The sequence below is a fragment of the Medicago sativa genome, chromosome 2 (genome assembly GCF_051527215.1).
Source record: "Medicago sativa cultivar Bolivia chromosome 2, Bolivia_mono, whole genome shotgun sequence".
Lineage (NCBI taxonomy): Eukaryota > Viridiplantae > Streptophyta > Magnoliopsida > Fabales > Fabaceae > Medicago > Medicago sativa.
The window spans coordinates 20,590,962-20,616,235 of NC_140750.1; the positions used below are offsets into that span (position 1 = coordinate 20,590,962).

The following is a 25,274-nucleotide window of genomic DNA, read 5'->3' on the forward strand; positions in this document are numbered from 1 at the left end:
ATTCATTACACATCATTCACCCATGCAATATGCCCTTAAACTCAATGTGCCTATTCTATTTTTGCTTCCTAACCCATCTCGGACTAACACCGAGGTGGAGGAGAATTGGTTGTATGTTGATGATGTACAGGTCCTTGGTGAACAAGCTCATGATGCGGGAGAAGGTGCTACCTTGCACCAAGAGGAAGGAGAAGGTGCTAACTTGCACCATGAGAGAGAGTACAATGACCATGAAGCCGATGAGCTCAATAAAGATCAAATATGGGCATGGATTCACAATGAAGTTGAAAGAGTGAGCACCGAGCAACAAAGGCAAGGTGTTGAAATCACCGGACTAAGGAACGATGTTCAAAGGGGCAACCGCTTAACTCAAGAAAATAATGAGATGCTCCGCCGGATGATGCAACACCTACAACTCCAAGGTCCTCCTTATGGACCTCAATAACATGTGAGCTTTCCTCTTCCTCTCTTCCCTTCTCTCTTCTCTCTTTCTCTTATTCTTCTTCTACTCCTTCTTCTTCTTCTTCTTCTCCTTCTACTCTTTTAATTTCTTTTCTTTTGAATCATTGAGGACAATGCTTCCCCTAAGTGTGTGTGTGTGTGGGGGGGGGGGGGGGGGAGGGGGGGCTAATAAAGTGTCTAGAGTCGTAGTGTCCCAAACTCCCTCGAACTTTATTCTTTTTGTTTCGTTTTTATAGCAAGAGGCATGACTAGTAGCTTGTTTTTAATGTAAAATATGGCATAAATTTTTTTGTTTTGTCTCTTCTTTAAAGGTTGTTTCTTGTACATAAAAGTAGTTTCTTGTTTTTCTTGTGTTCTTGCTATACCCATGTCTTGTTTTATTGTGAAAATTCTCCAATGAGAAAAGCACCCGGTTGCAATCTTTGAGCAAGTGTATGACTAGGTATTTTAAGGAGCACGTTCTATCTTTAGTGTTAACTTAGACCCTTTAAAGTCTTAAGAGTAAAAGTAGTATAAGTTTGTGTGGGAAATTAATCAATGATCTTAATTGTTATATTCCTAAATTGTTAAAGTTATAATGGGGCGGGAGAATGACACCAACATGTGGGGGAAAGGACAATCCCTAACTTTCTAATTGTGGTGGTGACTCCCTAATTTGAACTTAAAGTGAAACAAATTCATCAATGCTAGGGGGAAAGGACAATTACATCCAAAAAGACTTCCTACGCGGAGATGAAATAAAAATAAAATTTTGCAGCACTGCTTAGGGTGATTTTGAATCTAGGGGGAAAGGACAATTACATCCGAGAAGACTTCCTACGAGGATAGATAGCCCCTAAGCATCTGCACCCCCTTGTGCTTAATTGTTAATTTAATTTAATTTTAACTTAAATTCCCATCACTCTTATATGAAATGAAGAAATGACTTTTCTCAGTTACTTTAGCACTAAGGATAGAACCTATTCCTCATAATATCTGTCTTATACAGGAGCAAGAAAAGGGTTGGACTGCACACACACACTCACTTGAGACTTGATGTTGGGTAGAATAGGTTCATGAGAAATATTTGAAATTGTAATTAGTGTACTTGAAGCAAAACCTTTCTTTTGAGACATGTGTTCTTAATATTGCCATGATTAATCTTTTGTTGCTGCTATGTCTGTTGCCTTTTGTTTGAGGACAAGCAAAGATTCAAGTGTGGGGGAGTTTGATGAGTCAATAGTTAGTCTAATTTAATGCATTATTTAGTTTAGTTTTATTTAGGATTTGATTTAATTTTATTGCATTTTATTTCCTTTTAGAATATTTTACTTTAAATTGCTTTTTATTTTATTTTAGGAACGAATATATGGTGGAAGGTGTCTTGGAGCAAAAGAAAGAGGACTGGAGCAAATACAGTGCGAAAATACGAAGATGCGGGACAAAAATATAATCCCACATAGTCAGAAGCTTGGCACGGCCCGTGCCAACATGTGGCATGACCGTGCCCGTCCCAGAAACCTCTTTTGCTGCTTTTTCTTCGGGCCTAAGTTACCCTGTTGCAGCTTTACTGTTTTATCCTTTTAGTTGCTTAGTTTCTAAGTCAATTGTAAAGCTATAAATAGAGTAGCTCTCCACCATAAACATTCACTTTTACTTTTGCTTAGAATATTTTAATTATCAATAAAAGTCTTTTATTCTTTTACTCTCTTTCTTGCAATTTTACTTTACTATTATTTTCTCTCTTCTTCCCCCATGTCTACGATGAACATAAGTGAGTAGACTTCTTCGTCTTGGGATTGTTGGGAAGTCTAATGACATAATCCTAAACAAACCAAAACATCATCCCAAACATCAATTCATAAAGCGAGAGCGGAGCTTTGATGTTGGAACAAGTGAATCTAGACAATAATTGCAAAAGAGTGAAATAGTCTTTGCAATTATTGAGACACAAGTAGTTTCAATCCTATATGCATCTTCTAGTAATCAAGTCAGCGAAATAGGCTTGGTTACTAGAAGTAAACTCTCACCGGACTTTCATCGGAAAGGTGAGGGGCTAAGGGAAACCGGTCTTTAGAAATTAAGGTGTAAACCATGAAATTAGATGTTTAAGTCTTGTCTAGTGAAGGGTTTGTTATTATGACAAACCAATAATCCCAAGGCTTTTTATTATTATTGTTAATTACTTTCAGCAATCAAACCTCCTTTTTACTAAACTTTTTCTCCTCTAATCATTCTTTAAAAAGTTAATTAAGTTGAACAACTCCCTAGCGGAACGATACTCTTTCTTACTACTATTACTTCGATAGGCCGTGCACTTGCGGTTTGGCCCTATCGATAACTCAAAAATATCAAGAGGTTTCTATGAGTTAGATCTTGCTGCCTGCCAGATAATATGTCATTTGGCAAGGCAGCAGGACCTAACTAAAAGAAATCCTCTTGAAAACACCTTGTCGTTCTTCATTGTGTTGCAGATCTAACTCCAAAGAAGAGATTCTTATGAACTCGATAATGTCGGCCTGCCGATCGTAACATGTCAGTTGGCAGGCCGGCAAGATCGAGTGCAAAAGCTCCTCTTCGAACACCTTCCCAAAAGATTCATCATTTATGTTATTATGGTTTTTTTAACTGTTTATTTGTCTTATGTTGCTTTTATTTATGTTATGTATCTTTGATCTATTTTTTTCCAAAGCATTCGCAATGAAAACGATCCAAATAAAGGGTCTGGTACTGTTCAGACTTTACACTCCGGACAAACTGCATACGTTCCGGATTGTATAATCCGGAAGCACTCAGTAGCATTTAGGCCGGTGACGTTTCACCAAAGGTTAGGCCGGTTAGTGGAGTTTATGCATTTTTTTACGGTTTTGAATGTGGAACACGTTTTATTTGACTGTAATTAAGACCTATGACTTATATAAGGCTATAAAAAGGCTTGGATCTTCAACATTTTCCTTCATTCTTCTTCACCTCCTTTCTTACATTTTCTTCAAAAAATTTAAGATTTTTAGGTAGCTTTTAGGAGTGTTTGTGGTGTCATGGTCATTGTTGACCGCTCATACGACCCCTGCAATTGCATTGCAGCTTATGCGGGGGTCGTATAACGGTCAACAGAGACCCTTGACATCAAAGAAAGACACAAATTATACAGATCGTATTTGGCCGGATTTTATATTCCGGAAGTTACTAACAATCTGGTCCGGAAAACATAATCCGGACCAGGGGTATTTTTGGAATTTTTGCAGGGCGCGCGAGAAGGCCATAGGGTGGGAAAAGTAACACTCTAAATTTAATAAAAGCATTGTTAGGTATATCATGTGGAATGGGGTTGGGAGGGTAAATTAAAATTGATAAGAGAATGATATGATGCGCCATTATCTAGTTAGTTAATAAAGTTTATTTTCCCTGGCTTTTTCGATTAAATATCTAGTTTTTTTTAGGGAATGTTTAAATATCTAGTTAATTAATTTGTGTTTGGCATAGGATTTTGGTTATGGTCCTAAGATTGGCAGAGAATATTTGTGCCTTGCCGTCCAAGAACAGAATATATAGTTTTTTTTCTTAGAGGACCAGAATATTTAGATTTTTTTAGAGGACCAAAATATATAGATATACACCACCTGCATGCATACAGTGATGAATATATTTTACAATTATCTAACTTTTGTAGAACAAACAATAAATTGTTCCACCCTTCAAAGAAATAAAAAAAATTATTTCAAGTGGTAAGAAATTTGATCTCTTTAAATAGGTGATCTTGGATTTGATTCTATATACTTGCGTTTGGAAAAAAATTGCTTGAGGGAAAAGAACCGACATCTAACTTTTGTATCTTGTATATAAAATTTTGGTATTTATTTAGGGAAGTTTAAAATCTTATATAGACGTAGGAGAACTAGGGAAGTTTAAAATCTTATATAGACGTAGGAGAAAATCTGAGAAACGTTGTGATATAAAATCTTCTAGGGCTTGAGAGGTTTTGTCGTATGCGTTTGGCTTTAAGAATGTTGATGGGGACATGTCCCAACTCATAGTCAATTTGATTATCCTCTCGTTATTTTTGCATTTTAATAAGTTTGTTTTACTCTAAAGAAAAAAAATTAAATTCTTAAACAATATTCTTTTAAGAGTAAACTATTTTTCTATTAAAACACAAACTGCATACTTGTTTTATCTAAACAAAATTCAAAGATCTTTTGAATAAATTATAAATAACAGGTCTTTCAATTTCTTTCTTTCAATAAATTATGCATCAAATTTTATACGTTAATCATTTAATTATTTATATACTTCATCATGAATTTGTGGCTTAATAGGAATAACAGAAATAATGATGCCTCACATAATGGAAATTCCTTAAGGATATAGTCACTAATGGAAATTCCTTAAGAATATAGTCACTAAATACTTCATCATGCATTATGACCGTTAGTTAGGCGAGGAACCTGTTCCCCTAACGAACATTGCAATAATAGCAGATACATATTTTAAATAAAAAATACTCCAATATTATATTGTTGCATACAGTTTACATGGCTAAGGATATAGTCACTAAATATTTATGCATAGTGATAATGATTTGTTTGAGGATTTGCAAAGGTCAAGGGACATGCATGCATCATGTATTTCTTAATATGACAACACAAATTTGAAATGTTTTGCTACTTAATAGTGGGAAACATTTGTTTTGGTCACATTGTTGAGTTTATTCTTGAGTGCAATTTTGGTTTTACTTGAGGGAAAACATAGTGTTGAGTTAGGAGTTGTAATTATTTGATCCACGAGAAGGGCATTATATTGTAAGTGGAAACCAACCAAACATTGTGGATCATAAGAGAAGCCTAAAATAGACATGGATATATTAATCGCATTCGTAGGATACGTCCATATCCGTATCCCAACCTTGACAGAGAAATCATGTTTTGATCGAGTGCAGTGCAAATTTAGGGTTCCTCAATATATAGAGTCGGGACGAAAATGAGAGTGTTGATGCCCGTCCTGCATTCAAATCCTCTTTTTAGTAAAAGATTATTTTTAAGCAAAATTACCTAATTCGTCTCTTAACTTAATTTCAAGTAACAATTTTGTCTTTTATCTTCTTTTTGTCCCGATCTAGTCATTTATGTTATCCCGGTCTAGTCCTTTATGTTATAAAATGTCAACTTAACTAGATCAACGACCCGTGCCAACGCACGTGTCATATGGAAGGTAATATTTGACGGTAATAGGTAACAAAATAGTTTAGATGAATGTCATGATTTTCATATAGTATTTCATAATATTAAGAAGCATAGATGGTACTGTACCATAACATAATTTTCCATGACATCGTCCTTGATACCGTAACGTAACATAATAGATTAAGTATAGCAAGACGGGTTAACATTTACAAGTAAGAAATTAGGTTAAGTATAGCGAGACGGGTTAACGGTTATTCCTTTCCAAAAAAAAACAGCATATAATTAATTAGGAACATAATTTTATTTTACTTTCAATAAACATTAAATGCAAAAATGTGGAGGGAAAAATTAAGATAAAATTAGAGATGACGTTTTGCATAAATCAAATCTAGGGTTAATATAGTAAAGTCACGCGAAAAAATTAGGTTAAATCTAGGGTTAATATTGCATCACGGGTTAACATTTTGAAATAAGATATGACAGTTTACATAAATTAAATCTATGGTTGACTAGCGAAAAGACAGGCACTCCGTGCCCGTTTTTCAGCTCGTTTTATTGCGTTAACGTTTGAAAATTATGAACGGTATTTTTTTTATGAAATTTTGGTTTTGATTAAAAATAAAAATACAAATGTGTGTTGCTTTTTTTAATGACGCAAACAATAATCTTTATTATAGAAAAAATTGTTTAAGAGTATAATTGGAATAATGAAAAAGTAAGTATAAATATAATCATCTAATTTGTTATACTTTTTAAATAATAAAGAAAAAACAGATAAACATATATTCATATCGTGTTTGTTACATTTGTTTTAATATTTAAATTTATTCTTATCTATTTGTTACATGTGTTACTTGTATTTAAAATTAAGGGTATTTTTAGAAAGAAAATTCCAACCCAAAAATGTGCTGAAAGGGGTAGTTTCCTTTATATATAGTATAGATATACTAAATAAATAAGAAAACACAAACCGCCTCTCATATTATTTACAACAGCAAAAATATACTAAATTTTGTCAAAAAAAACAAAAATATACTAAATAAAATTAGAAATAACATGAATCTTTTCCAGAAAATAAAAACAAAGGAAAATAACATCAACACATAAGTAAAGCGTAAAATACTAATATAAAAGTAGTTACCTGGAAGTTTCCTATAACAAATTATAAATACCTTCTGTTACATCGTATAAACATCCAAAATTCTCAAACCTTATTATATACACAAAATTCTTCTTCGCTTCGTTCATCAATCAAAACCTAACAACAACAACAACACAAAATCTCTCGAATCTGAAACTCTTTGATCTTTCTTTGTTCATGAACATGGAATATAGAACCTTAGAACTCAACATCATATCCGCTAAAGATCTCAAAAATGTTAATCTTTTCTCCAAGATGGACGTTTACAACGTCGTTTCAATCTCCGGCGACCCATTAAACCCACAAACCGCTGCCACCCACATCAACCATAACGGCGGAACAAGCCCCACCTGGAACTCCCACTTCAAATTCACCATCAACGACTCTCTCGCAAATCAGAATCGTCTCTCTCTTGAGGTCAACCTCATCTCCGATCATACCCTCTCCAGCGATACCTTGATCGGCAAGGTTCATATCCCTCTCAAGGAGCTTCTTGATAACCCCTCCGGAGATTCTTTCCGGCTGGTTAATTATCAGGTTAGAACGTCTTCGGGGAAAGCTAAAGGGAACTTAAACCTCTCTTACAAATTCGGCGAAAAAGTCCAAGCTTATCCTGCACCTGGAATGGCGGCAGCGGGGTCTAGCTCGGTGCCGTATGGTACACCTTATCCTCCTCAGCCGCAACAACCAGGTTATGGATATCCAGAGGCACAAGTACAGAAACCAAAACCTAAGAGGAATTCAATGGAAATGGGATTTGGAGTATGGTTACCTTGGATGTTGATAGGAGATATGATGTATGATGCTTGTTCTTATGATGCTAGATATGGGATATTTAGCACTTGAGTGACCAACCACAATGTCACCTCTAATAATATTCTTGGATATGATGATGGCTTTGATGATGATGGTGGTTTTGATTTTTAATTCATCATGTTAGTATTGGTTTACTTTTGGTATTTGTTTTTATTTTATTTTGAGGATGTTTCTGCTATTGAAGCTAACATAAATTTGTATTTAGCATTTGATATATAGTATGACTCATGTTTGTGACTTTAAATTTGAGTTTTGTGTAATTTTTTTTATAGTAGCATATGATATTTTGTTGGCAAATGAAAAATATATTCACGTCATTAGGGTATAAAAAATGTGTAGTTTATGTGCCGATGAGGATTGGGCTTATTGATGGGAAAGTTTAGAGCAACATTTTGGTTGCTAATTTTATGGTCTCAAATTGTGGTCTTGGTTATGGTTATACTACGAACTTTTATATCATTGTATAGGCAAACCGATGCGATTAATGGCAAGCTGAATCATTGAATTGACTAAAGAAAACTTATAGAAATCTTGATTCTGAATTTTTGATTGCTAATTTGATGGTTTCAAATTGCTATCGCAATTATCATTGTGTTATGAACCTTTATATTGCGGTAAAGGCAAATGCAGTCTATGTGGTTGCAATTATAGTTTAGATGTTGTTCCATAGACATCTAAAAACTAGGCTTTAGTTGTGGACTGTAATTTAGAACTCTGAATCATTGTAGCATGCAAAAATTATACAGCAAAGAAGCAAAGGCTATGCTTCTATTTTTATGCTTGGGATTTGATTATTTATTAGAACCCCAAATCAGGAAGGGGATAGGTTATTGACAATCAAAGTCATGCATGTGTATGTGACATGTACAATTAGAAACTGATGATTATGGAAAGTTTGTTTACAATTCAGGTTTGAAAATGCAACAACTGGTAAACCTGAATTATATAAGCGTCATTAACAAGAGGCAAATGGGGAAAAAGTATAAGCAAAGCATCTGGCTTTCCTTGCAATCTTTCCCTCCCAACAATTTTGAGATATTCTTGAATAGTGTCTTTGTTGTCGTCATTAAGGAGAAATGGAACAAGTTTATCATCAACATTATAACCTCGAGCAGTACACCACTAGACCAACTTCAACATTTTCTTCTTCACTTTATATTTGAGAGAAGTGACGAGTTCATCCTTAATTTGTTACCATTTGCATTTTGCTCCATTTATGTGCATTAAAAATGGGAGCAAAATAAACAACCAAGTATTCATCTCGTATTTCTCTACTAATATTGGGATCCTTTAGAGATTGGAAAGTTGGGGTCCATACCAATATTGTATTGATCAATCTTTCATATGGTTATCTCCCGAATGCTTTGTTTACCTCACAACAAAACCTAAGACACTATATGATTAAATATTAAATTTGGAAGGGTTCAAATTCTTCTTTTCCTTAACACACCACATGATGTGTTTGTGATCCCATGATACATGGTCTGCAGACCTAACCTTGAGAAAAATGTAGTCTTTTAATATCTTAAACGTAACTATGTAGATTGGTTTGAGCATTGAAGCTATTGTGATCTTCTTTGAATGTACAAAGAGTTCTCTATGCAAATTCCCAAAACCAACAACGTCTATTAAACCTCCACAAAGTAAAAACCCAAAGTCTTCACAATTGATCATTCCATCAAGAGGGTTACAATTAACTTTGATATGGTGTTTCCAACACCAAATGCATTACTCCTTTCTCGTTATCCCTATCATAAAGTCAAAAACTCTTAAATAGTCATCATAAATGGGAAGTATTTTGACCATGAAGTAAGAACACCATTCCATTTTTGTCAATGCTCCATAGAAATCAATCTTGTTATATACTAGGTTTGGGAAATACACTCTTAATTCTCCCATGATTGTAAGATCTAAACGGTCAATATTCATTGTTGGTGCAATGATGTCAAAGTTTGGGTTAGAGTTTTCCATTCCATTGATGAAAGTTTGAAGGTCCCGAGATGAATGAATAATAGTGACGGAGAGAACGTACGATGACGAGATGGTACAAAAGTGTGGAGAGAATGTGAGGTTTTAGATTTTGTATTCGATTAACTCTATGCACTTTTGAACACTAAAACCTTTTGTCTCCATTCAATTTGTTAGGTTAAATTGTTGCTAATGCAGCATTTTAGAGGGAAATTATTAGGTTAAGTTGCTGCAGACCTAATAAAATTAATAAATAAGGATAAGGATGAGAGGGAAAATATTAGGTTAAATTGCTGCAGACCTAACAAAATTAATAAATAAGGATGTATAACAACTTGTCAAAAAAAAAGTCTACAGAAACAATAGATATATACAAATAATGACACAACATGATAGAAATGACAAGCTCATTAGTGAGGAGAAATATTCGGGATTGCTGCATTTTAGAGGAATTTGTTAGGTTAAATTGGTGCGCTGCATTTTAGATGGAATTTGTTAGGTTAAATTGTTGCTAACCTAATGCAGCATTTTAGAGGGAAATTATTAGGTTAAGTTGCTGCAGAACTAATAAAATTAACTAGAACATCGACCCGTGCATCGCACAGGTCAAACCAACCAAAAAAAGTCATGAATAAGTTTTACCGGATAACTAAAATGTAATTGAATATATTTTTTTTTAGGGGAATTGAATAGTTCACATGATGATTATGATGTATTACACAATTCATATTAAATTGACATCGTTAGAGTTTGAGGCTTGAACAAAGAGAGACATTAATATATTTTAGAAAATTGCTATTTAGAATGATGCAGCCACAAATTTAAGCGCGATACCTAAAGAAACTTATATTAAATAGTTAACAAAACTTAATCATTTTCCGTCACTTCAAATAAGATATTCAAGAACATGGCAGGGTTTACAAAACTTGAAACTTAAAAGTAAATTTGCAAGTTGTTACTCGTTAATCATTCCAACACCTGTAACCAATAAGATCAACATGCCTACTTTGAACAACTTATTAATGAATCCAATATCTTCATTCTTATGTGGAATGTGTTAGGATTTACTTTATTATTTACATGATATCAAATCCTCAATGATTTATAGTGACACGCAAAGCAATTTTAAAAATGAATAATAGTATCATAGTAAGCTTAGAGAAGGCATCGTACTATAAATATAACTCGATCAACTTACTATTAACGAAGCCTCAACAAATTCACATCTAAACCCTACAAAATATTCCTTTGGATGACTTAAAAATACTAAACCAATGCCTTCTACAACCTCATAATCCAGGGCTATATACCAAACAATCCAAAGCACTACAAATGGAAAACTTCAAAATACTGTAAAGATCCAATATGCAGACCAATTAAGAGAGACTGACAACATGACGATCCCCAAACTAATTAATTTATTCGATAAAGAATAGACTGACGTGTTAAAAGATGCAGGAAAAAAAATGTGACACTTCATTCCAGCTCTCTCCACAAAAACATGTCTACTCTTAAAATAACAAAAACAGGACCTCAATATCTCTAAAAATAACAAACACATAATCACAATAGTGCCAATTACTGCTAGGAAACAATAACAGAGATTGATACAAAATTGGGCGTGGGATTTGGCTGCTCCATTCAAGACATACTCGTAGACTGCTACTGATGAATAATTTGCCCAAAACTCCTGAACATCTTTGGCAAACTGCTCTGAACGAAAACAATTTCTTCTCGAATTAGTACGAATTCCCACCTCCTAATACTGATGCAATTGTTGTTTGTCGTCCACGTATCTGCTAAACCATCAAGAGTATGAATGAAAATAACGTACGACAGGGAAATTAGAGCAACATATAAGTATTTTGAATCCCCGAATATTAGTTCACCACTTATGCTGAAAATATATACTGTTTTATCTTGGTTTTCGGGTGTCAAACATTGATTACGTTTGAACCTTTTTAACCGGTGATATCTTATTTTTTCTTGGGAAGGGAAAAAGTAAGCAAAACCCTTGAGAATCGAGGTCTGGGAGTTGTTTTCGCTACGGGAAGGTGTTAGGCACCCATAACGACTATAGTATTCTATAGGAACCGTCTTTAATTTCTACGCGCGCGCTTTATTTTTAAATGCTATTTTGAAAATGTTATTAATCCTAAGAGTTTTCTAAGTGAAGAATTGGAGGGAGAAGAATGTTTTTGGATTTTTATTTTAGTCGAATTGAAGGAATTTTGTTCCTTGCCTACGTACCCGTTTAAGGGATCAAATCCACCGTAGTTCTCTCTCAAAAATGTTTTTGTTTTTGTTGGTTGATTTTAAGTTTGAAAATTGGATTTTGAAGAATGAAAAGAGGCCTCAAGGGCATGAGATTGGGAAATTGTGAGGTTGAATTAGTCATTTGCAAAAACAAGTCAAAGTATGATTAAAGTTTATTGAAATTTGATTAAGAAAATGAAAAGGAAAATCAATGGGGTTTTGACCCCAAGGTTTGTTGTAAAAAAGATTTGGGTGAAGTTTGTTCATATTTTTTTGGAAAGTTGATTTTTTCCTCTAAGTATAAAGCCTAAACATTCATCTAAGCATACAATCCTAAACATACATCTAAACATGCATATTCTAGCTATATCTAAAGTGGCGTGTGTGCATGTGTCAGTGCTTGTGTCGGTGTACATCATTAGAGTCCATTGTCCTTTACATCATACCCTAGATACATTCTATGACCTCTTTGCCAAGAAAATTAAAAGTGCATAAAGGAAAATATTACAAAACTCCTAAATGTTTACATTCTAACTTTGGTACAAATTAAATTACAAGAAAGAAATAGAGATGAATATGGGATGAAATGGAAATGCTTATGAAATGATGAAACATGAAATGAAAGGAGTTAGTAGCACATGACAATATCAAAAGAAATAAAGCAAGAGAAACACTAGAACATAAAGGATAGAAAATGAGTGCAAACATGGCTAAAATTTGTTCATAGAATGCAAGAACCATATGACCTATAATTCACACATTCCAATACATTTTTAAAGGTTTAGAATCAAGTCTTGGAATGGGAATTAAGGCAACATGATTTACTTGGCATTTTAAAATAAATTTTAAGCATATTTGCATTATTAACTACTCAACTAACTTGTAAGCTAAGTAACCAACTAAAATTCACCATTATGCAACAATATTAAACACAAACAGCAACTAAAACCCTATGAGACCAAGTGGTATAGGTCACAAGTGCTCATCAAGCAATTGGGATTGAAATCAAGCAAAGTTTCACTCAATTTTAGCACAAAATATCACAAAATAATAGGAAAATTAGCCACATTATCTTTTACCAATTTTTATTATGCAAAATTATCACAAGAACACCACAAAGTTATCAAGAAATGTGTATGAAAATTTTTGGAATTTTTAAGGAATTTTTAGACACAAAAACATATAAAATTTTCACAAGTTTTTAACAAAAATAGTAAACAATTGACAAGAAAATATCACATACTTTTTAACCAAGATTCAACATATAACAATATTACAAAAATATCAAGAAAATGATTAAGAACACATAGGAATTTTTTAGGAATTCTTTAAAGGATCTTTTAGGCTAAAAAGTGCAAGAAAATTACTAATTCTAACAAAAAAAAAAATGGTAAACAAATAGAAAGAGTGCTACACATATTTTTTACCAAGATTCACCACATAACAATGTCACAAAAAAAGTCAAGAAAAATGATTAAGGGCACGTAAAAAATTTTTAGGACTCTTATCATGAAAATCTAACACAACAGGGGGTACGAATAGCAGAAATAGCAAGAAACACGCAGGGATGGGGGGCGCAAAGAGCAGCATATGCACAGGCCAGGCAGAATGGGCTCCAGGGAGGAAATGGACCGGGTTAGGGCTTGGTGTGGGTTAAACCGGTTCAGGGAGAGTATAAAATCCACAGAACCGGTCCAACTCACATTTCCCATTCCAACTTCTCTCTCTAAGTCCATCTAGAGAGAGAGAGTCTGCAACTCTCCTTCTTCCTCTTTGTTCTAAGGCCGGTCATCTTCTCCGATGAGAGAAGGAACTCCGGCGACGGTTACCGACGACGGTTTCCGGCGCCGGTGACTCAAACTTCTCCGATTCGAAATATTTTCATGTTTTCTGAAATCCTTTTTTGTGGCGATGACGAATCCGACCTTAGAATTCTCAGACGAGCCTTGGATCCTACTAGATCTAAAGAAACAGATTCGAACAAAAACAAAATAAGAACAGAAGAGAGAAAGAGGTTTACCTGATGAATATTTGGAGGTTATGACGAAGGAAGACGATAGAGCAAGTTGTTGCCTCGTCCTGGCTTCTGGTAAGTATCTGAGTTCAACCTTTGGAGGTTCTTCCTCTTCTCTCTCTTCGTGTTCTTCGTTTTCAACGAGTATGATGAACCGGTTCGCCTTCGCTTTGATTCCTCTTCTTCTCTGACTCACGCACGCGCCTCTTGTGATCGGTGCTTGAGTTTGTCACGCTCCGTAACGAACTCGCACTCGAATTGCAACGTTCGCGTGATTCTTGCTCGATGATGATGATGTATCTGAGAGCTGCTACTGATTCTGATCGGTTAGATTGAACTTAGGGTTTTGACTCATGGATTTTGACGGAAAAATTGGACAAATTAGGGTTTGTTACAATACGTAACTAACTCTAATGGTGTTTGTTTCTCTGGAATTTTTGATTGCGGTTCAATGATGATTCATGTTGATGATGAATGTTAGTGACGAATTGTGATGATTTCTGGGGAAATTTGATGAATTAGGGTTTAAAGATGATGAATTCGTTCATCATGTTCTTGAGTTTTTCTGCGTTTTGATCTTTTTGTGGTGGAGAGAGAATGGAATTTCTGTTTTTGATGATGTGTACAGAAAATGAATGGTGGTTGCTGACTTTGACTGGTGAGTTGGCTTTTATAGCTGACACATGTATGGACTGGACCAATGGGGTTTTGACATGTGGCATACCCTTGTAACAAACTTCTGTGGACCACTAAGACTCTGACACGTGTACATAATAGATGATTTGGACAAAAGAGGACTAAATTGCAAAATAACAAAATTAAAAGGCCTAAAAAGAAAATTAAAGGGACTTGAATGCAATTTTGGACACCTTGGACTTAGAAAAAAAAAACTAAAGATAAAATTGGAATAAAAAATGGTAACTTGACTAAACGTAAAGTGAAACGATTAAAATTGACAAAACGGACTAAAATGAACCAATGGCCTAAATGAGGTACTTTAAAGTACCTCTCTGCCGAAATTTCGTGTGAAATGACCAAAATGCCCCTGGGGCTGAAAATGACTCAGATGCAATTGAAAAATGGATTTTTAACAGAAATTGAATCAAAGACTCATACAAGCAAAATTAAAAGACTCAGAGACAATTTTTTAGGATTTAAACAGGGTTTTAACACATGAAAAGACTAAAATGCCCCTAGGGGCAAAACTGACTCAAAATGACTTCAAATGCAATTTTTGAAATGGATTTTGACATAGAATGAAACAGATACTTATTCTAACCAAATGGAAAGACTCAAACAAATTTTTAAAGATTGAAAGAGATTTTAACATAAGAAATGACTAAAATACCCTTGCATATGAATTTTGCAAATAACATTGAAATAGAATGCAGAGAAAAATGCAATTGTTCAGAGACATATCAAATGACTTGAAATGCAAGAAAGGGACAATTGATTAGTATTTTTAGGTCCAAAATTAGGGTATAACATATACAATCTCACAAAAAAAAATTGTTGAGCATGAATCCATTGTTTAAAATCACAAAAAGAAGCTATTCCAAAATAAGTCTCATCTCAATCCATCAAAAAATAATTATGTAGAATCCCTAAAGTGCACTTAACCTATGGATAATGAAGCATACGACAGGACGGTTACAACTTACAAAAAACAAAATGTTGATGCATCACTATTGAAAAACCTAAACACCAGGAAAACATAAGTGTCTCTGATATGAACATCATATCATATTAAATATAGAATACAATATGAAATTTCATAGCATAATATTACCTTATGAGAAGGCAATCGATTTATTTGATATTTTTAATTATTTTCTTTGTTGGTATACACTAAATATGAGCTACTCTAACTTTCATCTTAAAATATCTCTTTCCTCTAGTAACAGCTATAAGAGATGAGTGTAAGTGTTGGCCACACTTTCAAATAAAAAATCACCATGTATAACCTTTGTTTTTCGTTTCAAAGCTACTGCAAGTAAAGAGATGAGTACCTTAGATATATACAGGGAGCTGATACATACAAATAAAGGTGCAAGTGATAACAACTAATGTGCATTGAATACGCATTACAGTTGTGTCTTTGTATCCTTTGATAACTAAATAATAGGCTTAGAGTTGCGACATCAATGAGAATAACTAAAATTGAGCAAAATTAGAGTTCCCTTGATAACTAAATAGTAGGCGCAGAAAAATTGGCCAAAATATAGTGTAATTCAAATTGAAAACTATACACCAACAAACTACAAATTTGTTTGAGTATATTAGTACATGAAATATAGTGTAATTCATGTTGGCTAGCATCTAATCTTCCTACACACAGGTTTGCAATACGAATTAAGCATGTAGTACAATGCCGATGCATAAGTTTCGCCCTCTAAATTAACCGGCCATAAACAAATAAGTGATATATTCAGATTAGCTATCCAGACAGAGAAGTAAATTTAACCTATAAAAAAAACACTACAGTTTTAACAATCAGATTTACCAGGCGCACCAAGTACACGTCTTTGTTTGTGCAAAATATCATCAATTAGATTAGGCGAAGTGTTATTCCAAACAGCCCCTGGTCTGGACAGCTAATCAGAGACCATCAATGCTGCAAAAAGTCTTCGCAAATAATGTATGTTTCGACCTGAACTCTTTTGCATGAAATTAATGTCGGATACCACTGTCTCTTTAATAAAATCACCAACAACCGGATTTTTGGCTAAAACTCCATTGTCCACACCTGAATCATGGCCTATACGTCATAAATTAATAATATATAAGAAAGAATGTCAAAAAATAGAAGTATAACTCTGCCAAAAATTAAAATTGCTTAAAGGTCTGTAACCGTAATCTGCTAACCCGAGTTGTTTGGTTTACTGCAACCTTCAATATTCTCAGTAGAGTCTGCATAAGGGCAAGATATGGTGAGGTTTCTCCGAAGCTTTGCATTTGATAAAACATGTTTTCCAGGTCCAAGAAGCTTAGAAGACTCTATGCTACAACTGCTGCATTTGAACACTGAAAAAATACATCCTTAGTGGCAGTTCCTTGAACCTTAAAAAGGAGAAGCATAATTACCATGATTAGTGAAAGCTATGCTTACCACTTCTTATATCACTCAATGGAAATCCTGAACCAGAACCTATGCGATTTTGGCACATTAATTCCTGACCATTGAAATACAAATCATTTGTAACCACCAACTCTAAGGTAAATACAAATAAGAAGGGCGATGGTGCGATCAATGCTAAATGGCTTAATGTAAAATCTTCCTTTGAAATATTTCTCCCTATGTTGCCATCTTAATTTGATGACATAGAGAGCTTTGAATCTTTAACCCAAATCTCAAAACTATAATGTATGACCTTTGAAATATTACTCAATGCTTCAACCTAAATACCAAATGAAAAAAATTAAACAGCAAAAAACATATTAACAAATATGAGCTTTGCTATTTTTTACTGTAAGCATAAGTTATAGACGGATTATACTCGTTTCTCACTATAGTATCTCCATCTGTATACCAGCAATCTCTTTGCCACGAATTTCCCTCTGACTGTCACACAAATAATAGATCACACATCAATCAAATTAACATCAACAGCTATCGCACAACACAATAACAAAATTTACAATAACATACTTTAAAGAACAAAACTGAATCGTCATAGTTATATTCTCTTTAGTTTTTTGAGAATTCAAAGGCACATTTTCATGATAAAATCGTGGCTTACTTCGCATTGACGCCGATGCCGACAATGTTTAGATGACGAAGTTGTTGAAGAGGCCGACCAATTCACACATTTCTTGCTCCAATCGATCCCAATCGTTTCTATTTAGCTACTTGTTTCGATGCCATTTACACTTCTCGCCGAACAAACAAAAATCAACAAAATAATTAGAAAAAATAATAATAATCAAAACAATTGAGTGAGATTTCATCGAATTCAACTATAATCGCAGGCGTGTTCGTGAAAGTTATTAGAGTGACAAAAATTGATGAGAAATGCATAAGGAATATTATTAGCTTAAGATAAGAAGAATTGAAAACTGACCTGAAAATGATGACGGAGCAATTTCATGAATCCGAAGTTGGCAGAATCGGGAGAAGAGATTCGAAGAGGTGAACCTCAAGCAAATATAGTTTTAGTGATATTGGTAGATAGTTTAGTGAATGCAAGCAAATATAGTTCTACTTTTATGGATCGTGTGAAGTGTTGCTTCACAATTAAAGGGATGGAAATATGGCCAAAATTATAGCAAACTTCATAACAAAATTCGGCTGGCCAAAATTATAGCAAACTTGATAACAGAATTCGGCTGACATTAATTAAGTAAGATGATCAATGGCCAAAATTGAATGGCGCCTAAATGTGCAAGATCCAATGGCTCAGAAAAGCGGAGGGAGAAGTGGGGGGAAAATATTAGGGTTAGAAATTGCTTTAGGGGTTAAGCTTTATTATATAAGTTTAATAAGTATAATAAATAAGGATTCGGATGGCCAAAACTATAGCAAAACAAATTTCGGATTTAAGTGAATTGATAACAAATTTCGGATATGGCCAAAATTATAAATAAGGATTCGGCTGGCCAAAACTATAGCAAAACAAATTTCGGATTTAAGTGAATTGATAACAAATTTTGGATATGGCCAAAATTATAAATAAGGATTCGGCTGGCCAAAACTATAGCAAAACAAATTTCGGATTTAAGTGAATTGATAACAAATTTCGGATATGACCAAAATTATAATTAGAGATAAATATGAAATAGTTGTTTCGGAAAATAGAAGAGATAAATACGAAATAGTTGTTTCGGAAAATAGAAGAGATAAATATGATATGATCAATGGCTAAAATTGAATGGCGCCTAAATGCGCAAGATCCAATGGCTTAGAAAAGTGGAGGAAAAAATGGGGGGAAAAAATTAGGTTTAGGGTTAGCTTTACGGGTTAAGCTTTAGTAAATAAGATAAATAAGGATTAAATAAGAGTAGAACATATTGTCAATAAAAAGGCAACAAGATATGAATGAAATTGGTGCGATGCATTTTTTTAGTATTAAATAAGTTTACAAAATATTTCCTTAAAAAAAATTGTACAAAATACTGTAAAAAAAAGGCATGAAATTGGTGCGATGCATTTTTTTATAGTATTAAATAAGTGTACAAAATATTGATAAAAAAAAGGCAAGAGGATAGGAGTGAAATTGGTGCGATGCATTTTTTTTTAGATGGAATTTGTTAGGTTAAATTATTGCTAACCTAATACAGCAAAAGAGAGGGAAAATATTAGGTTAAACTGCTGCAGACCTAACAAAATTAATAAATAAGGGTAAATAAAGATTTCCTTAAAAAAAAGTGTACAAAATATTGTCAAAAAAAAGGCATGAAATTGGTGCGATGCATTTTTTTAGTATTAAATAAGTGTACAAAATATTTCCTTCAAAAAAAATTGTACAAAATACTGTTAAAAATAGGCATGAAATTGGTGCGATGCATTTTTTTAGTATTAAATAAGTGTACAAAATATTGTTAAAAAGAAAGGCAAGAGGATAGGAGTGAAATTGGTGCGATGCATTTTTTTAGATGGAATTTGTTAGGTTAAATTATTGCTAACCTAATACAGCAAAAGAGAGGGAAAATATTAGGTTAAACTGCTGCAGACCTAACAAAATTAATAAATAAGGATAAATAAAGATTTCCTTAAAAAAAAGTGTACAAAATATTGTAAAAAAAAAAGGCATGAAATTGGTGCGATGCATTTTTTTAGTATTAAATAAGTGTAAAAAATATTTCCTTCAAAAAAAATTGTACAAAATATTGTAAAAAAAAAGGCATGAAATTGGTGCGACATTTTTTTAGTATTAAATAAGTGTACAAAATATTGTCAAAAAAAAAGGCAAAAGGATATGAATGAAATTTGTGCGATGCATTTTTTTAGATGAAATTTGTTAGGTTAAATTACTGCTAACCTAATACAGAAATTGAGCGAGAAAATATTAGGTTAAATTGCTGCAGACCTAACAAAATTAATAAATAAGGATTTGTAAGGAACAATATTATAGGTAGCAAGTATAACAATTCAAACACGCTAGGAGCCTAGGACACGTTCTCCAACCTATCGATAATGTTTGTGTTGCTGGATGTGGTTCCTCTGAGACGACGGATCATCTCTTCGTTCGATGTGAATTGGTTGGGAGACTCTGGTATTTAGTTTGTCAGTGGATTAATTGGCGTGCCTTGCGTTCTTCCAGGTGCGGTTACGGACCATTTCTTTCAGTTTACTCACTTGGCAGGCCTACCACGACATTCTCATTTCTATCTAAAGGTTATTTGACTTGCTTGCATTTGGGCAATTTGGAAGGAGCGAAACAACTGTGTCTTTAAAAATGCGGTTATTGATCCTCTCATTATTGCTGACAAAGTGAAGCTGAATTCCTTCTTATGGTTATCTTCGAGTTTTGTTCCGATTGCGTTTGGTTTTCATGATTGGTGGAGACACCCACTCCTTTGTATGGGTGTCATGTAAATTTTTTATTCTTCCCCTATGGCGGTGACATCTTTTTTAGATGCCTTTGGTTTGTACATTGGGTGATTTACCACTTTTAGCACACCTTGTGAGGGGTGACTCACTTTGCCTTTGAGCAATTAATCCCATTTTGATTTGTTCAAAAAAAACATGAAAAATTCCTAAATAAGAGTAAAAATCACGGATCTTACGAACACCAAATATCTCTACTATAATCAAAATAAACTTATAAAAGAGTTTAAATATGGATCACAAAATGTTCCAACAACCATTAAACAACAAAGCACAAAAGTTTACAAATGAAAACAGTACATGAAAAATAAGCAAATTTTCACTATTGTGCAAGCGCAATATCTCTCGTTCCAAACTTCTTTTCGACGATCCAATTGTTGAAAACGAAGAACCAAGAGTCACAAATCTGCTATATAAAATTTGAGCATGATCGAACATTGAATAAAATACTCAGTTGCGATTTTTACTGTAACAAGTTGATGAGAAAATGAAAATGACTTCTCATATCTTGATTTCTCACTTCGTGGTTGCTCTCCTTTTTAACATGACATCTTCTTTTAATTTTCTAACATTTACTCTTTTACTAGACTCTAACCTGTGCGATGCACGGGTTTTATAGAGTTTCATATGTAAGTATCATTTAGCGGAAGTAATCAAAGGTGGACATCAACACAATTAAAATGATAATTCATAGTGAACATTGTAATCAAAAGAAAATAATAGACAAAAGTTTGCACCAAGAAAATAATATATGAAACCGATATGTGGTTACAGAAAGAAATAAAAAAAAGAATAATGAAAAGAAGTTGTTATGCAGTAACGAAAGGGAAAAAAAAATAAGAAAAGGAACTGCTATGTAGTAATTGGGAAAAATATAAAAGGAACCGCCAATAATAAAAAAGTAACTGCTATTGGAAAAGGAACCGCCAAGGTGATAGTGGCTTAAAAAAAGACCTTACATATCTATTTTATAAGCAACAAAATTTCAACAAAATGGTTGTGGCCTAGTGGTAAAAGTTACGGAAGTGGTGGCATATGGTACCTGGTTCGATTTCTTGCAAACCCTTTTTTCATAAAAATTCCCAGAAAAAAGGGTGGGATTAGGGTTAATCAGGTTGATTGGAGACTGTCTAACATTTATATATATTAAGATTAGGTAAAACTCATGTAAGTCTCACCATTTTATGTGACTCATTTTTAAATTTTGAGATCCAAATTAAATAAGTTTCATTCAAAGAGAGATTGTCTATTAAAGATAGGCTTAAATGCACTTTTCACCTCCTATGTTTCAAAAAGTTGCGATTTTGGCCCCCTATAAAAAAAATGGATATTTTGACCCCCTAACTTTTGGCCATCTTTTGATTTGCTGATTTTGATGGAGATTATGACAATTTCTCAGTCTCTGATGGTGTAAACTGACATGTGAATAGAATGATGCCGATAAGTGGAGTCCAAACTGACATTGTTTAACTTTTGGCCCCCCTAAAGAAGGATCCACTTATCAGTTTGGACCCCACTTATCATGTCAGTTTGAGCACCATGCAAGTTTGGACTCCACTTATCAACATCCTTCTATCCCCATGTCAGTTTACACCATCAGAGAATGAGAAATTGGCATAAAATCAGCTAATCAAAAGAGGGCTAAAAGTTAGGGGGTCAAAATATCCATTTTTTTATAGGGGGCCTAAATCGCAACTTTTTAAAACATAAGGGGTGAAAAGTGCATTTAAGCCTTAAAGATATTGTTAGAAGAGTATACACAGTACTCCTCTTGATGACTAAAATATTTGGACCTTTTCTCCCCCATAAAAAAAAGGAGCTTAATTAATACGATACTCTCGTATATACCGTGAGATTTAAATTTACATCCTTATAAACTATGAGATGAACCTATATCAACTTCAACAACATTCGTTTACTCAAAAAATTGAAGCAATAATAATAATAAACATAATATCATTTTCAATATTCAAACTTAGTATCCAAAACCTCAGCATCAGTTAGGCAGATTTAGCCGGTGTGATCTTTAAGATATTGTTATATCAATTTCAGGGTTATTCTTTTGATTTTCTATCTAATAATTTATAAAGAATAAAGAGTTAAAGAATATGAGATTCAATTCCCTTTTCAGTGTGGAATCTGTCCTTCACATTTCCTTTTTTTTTTTCCAGCTATATATTCCTCATAAGCAAGTTGTGTGCAGTATATGATAGGAGATTCCTCTCTCAAAATTTTCCAATTTTACCAGAACAAAATTAAGTTGTTTCATTCAAAATAAGGTATCAATATATGTTAAATTCAACGTAGGTAGCACGATTCGTGAGTTAAGTGACGTTGAAGGAGATTTAAGAAGGAGGTTTCAGATTCAATTTTCGGAAACAATCATTTCCCCCTCACCTCTAACAATTTACTAACAGCTAACATTATCTATTTAAAATATTCAAAAACTTGATGACTATAAAGAAAACAACATAGTTGAGTTGTCTCTTAACAAAACTAACCTTAAAAAATTGTACCAAAAAAAAAAAAAAAAAAAAAAAACTAACCTTAAAATTTGAAAAAAGAACTTAGTGTTGATCTACGAACATTAGAAAGAAAACCAAATTCAGTTTGATCATTAAGATTTTCCAAAATGTCGTCAACCACTTATTTACAATCCAGCTCGACAAACACTTTAGAGAAACCTTGCAAACCACCAAGCCAATAAATGGCTTGGTTAAGCCCCAAGCTTTTGTTTCATTTGGGAGTGGACGTTACTAAACACAGCTAGTGTGTATGCCTTATTGATTTCAGTCCATGAGGCATACGATCAGTGGCAATTTCACTGCCTGACGACCCCGGGCACGACCTCGGGCTCCGACCCAATTTTTTTGCAATTTCTTATGTAAATTCCTCTAAATTTCTTATATAAACCTCTATAAATTGGGCAATTTCTTTAGATTTTTTGATTATTTGCTTGCAATTTCTTATGTAAACACCTATAAATGTGTTGCAAATTTTTTTTGCCCAAACTTTATAATAATCTTGGCTCCGCCACTGCATACAATGCTTACATAGACTTATGCAAACTCCTAATTAGATAACTATAACGGCTACACGCAAGAACATTGTTTAGTAACTATAAATAGAATATGCATGAAAAATTCCTTCCAGATTAAGATGAGTCATATTAACTAACTAGTCACCACATTTATATTTCTTATTTTAAATATCCTATCACACATTTATATATCTTATTTTAAATATCCTATCATTCCAACTCCAGGCCCTATATATTGTCACGACTCACGATCCTACAAATCATGATCTCTCAAATGTTATAATCCTTGCACAGTTGGACTAGAAACGCACACATTATCATAAGCGTATAGTTAAGGATCAAACCACACATTTATGTTTCCCCCATCCCATATCCTCCATCTTAATCGACCTATAACGATAATCTTGAATAATGAATACTATGCCACACAAAAATTTGGATCATAACCCAATCCCCATCCCCAAAAGAGTCTTTATTTGGAAAGTGTCTAACTTTGAAGAAGCAGCTGCTATATATTATCTTGGTTGCTTTCAAGGCTCCAAGTCTAACCTTGTTTCTCTATAATGGATAAGTTGAGCACATACAAACAAAGGAAACTTATTCCTCCATTTTATTTTGGCATAGATAACTTTTCTCGACTCAACGGACTAATTCAGCTACTTACTATATTCGAGCCCCACCAAAATTAGTTGATCATTGTTTGAAACTTCTTCGGACATGGTGGATATATAAAATAAGAAAATTGCTCATACAATATGTAGGAATTAATAGGGCCGTGTTCTTCATAAGAACCCCCCTCCATGATTTTGATAGGTTTTTTACTCTTCAAATTTAGATATATGATGCCTATATTGGCAGGTCAAAGAAGCACAAAATTAATGATTTAGTTTCAAAAGCAACTCCTAGGAGCCAACAACACAAGGTCCAGAAGAGATATGTGATTTGCTAAAAGAGATATGTAAAAAAGAAAAGAGTGGTAGAAAAGATAAAATAACCATTTGTAACAATCACAACCTCAATTAGAGAGCTTGTCATAGGCCATCAATTTTTAATGTTCTAATTAGGAACCGGGATTAAAATACCTTGATGCTTAGTTAGAATAATGCATGCATATGATTTATCCTTCAAGCTTATTTAGGAATATGCATACTGAAATTTATCTTTGATGCTGTTAGGAATATGAATATATAAGGTTTATCCTCGGTACTTAGTTAGTTGTTATTGCTTAATCGTGGACTTATGAATACCCATATCTGAACCAGTCAAGACTGATGCAGTTCATATGAGAAAAATGAAAGGGACTTATAGGGTCCATGATAGCAAATGACAAGGACTTAGTTGATCGATTCCAATTATTATTTTTTTGTTTTTTGTTTTTGATTTGTACTTTGGTGTCATTGTTAATTATTGTGTTTATGACTGCTGATGTGGAAATTGTATTGGCTGGTAGTTATTTTCAATTTAGTAAACTATGTTCAGTTTACAATTATATTGCTTTGTAGTAGTAATTAGAAGTTAGTGTTTTTAGCACTATTTTAAAAGAATAAATGTATTGTAACTGCCCTAATGTTCATCAATTGATCCTTTCCATTCTTGTCTCTTTATTATTTCTCTATTCTTGTTCAATTAACATCAAATAGGTATCTAGATTTTAGAGCCATATTCCCAAGGGATTTGTGTGCAAGTTAAACATCATGGAATCCGAAGCAAGTGTTCCCAGAATCATTTCGATGGTGTTCGACAGAAGCAACTACCAACTTTAGGCATTACATGTGGAAACATATTTGGAAGCATTGGAGTTGTGGGAAGCAGTGGAAGAAGATTATGAAATCCATGTACTTTCAAACAATCCCACCATGGCACAAATAAAA

At 33.6% G+C, this 25,274-nt stretch overlaps 1 protein-coding gene and 1 long non-coding RNA gene across 2 annotated transcripts; one reads left to right on the plus strand and one right to left on the minus strand.

The window, feature by feature from the left end:
• The first annotated feature begins 6,767 nt into the window (after positions 1 to 6,767).
• Positions 6,768 to 7,993, plus strand: LOC146945381 (protein SRC2-like). Its single transcript, XM_085743718.1, has one exon. The coding sequence runs from the start codon at positions 6,940 to 6,942 to the stop codon at positions 7,606 to 7,608; it is 669 nt and encodes a 222-aa protein (XP_085599844.1). The 5' UTR covers positions 6,768 to 6,939; the 3' UTR covers positions 7,609 to 7,993.
• A 9,292-nt stretch (positions 7,994 to 17,285) lies between these two features.
• Positions 17,286 to 18,117, minus strand: LOC146945382 (uncharacterized). The gene is made up of 3 exons (XR_015028167.1): positions 17,878 to 18,117; positions 17,557 to 17,686; positions 17,286 to 17,378 (listed from the first exon to the last, which is right to left on the minus strand). It is a non-coding gene; the product is annotated as an uncharacterized LOC146945382 (long non-coding RNA).
• Positions 18,118 to 25,274: the final 7,157 nt, after the last annotated feature.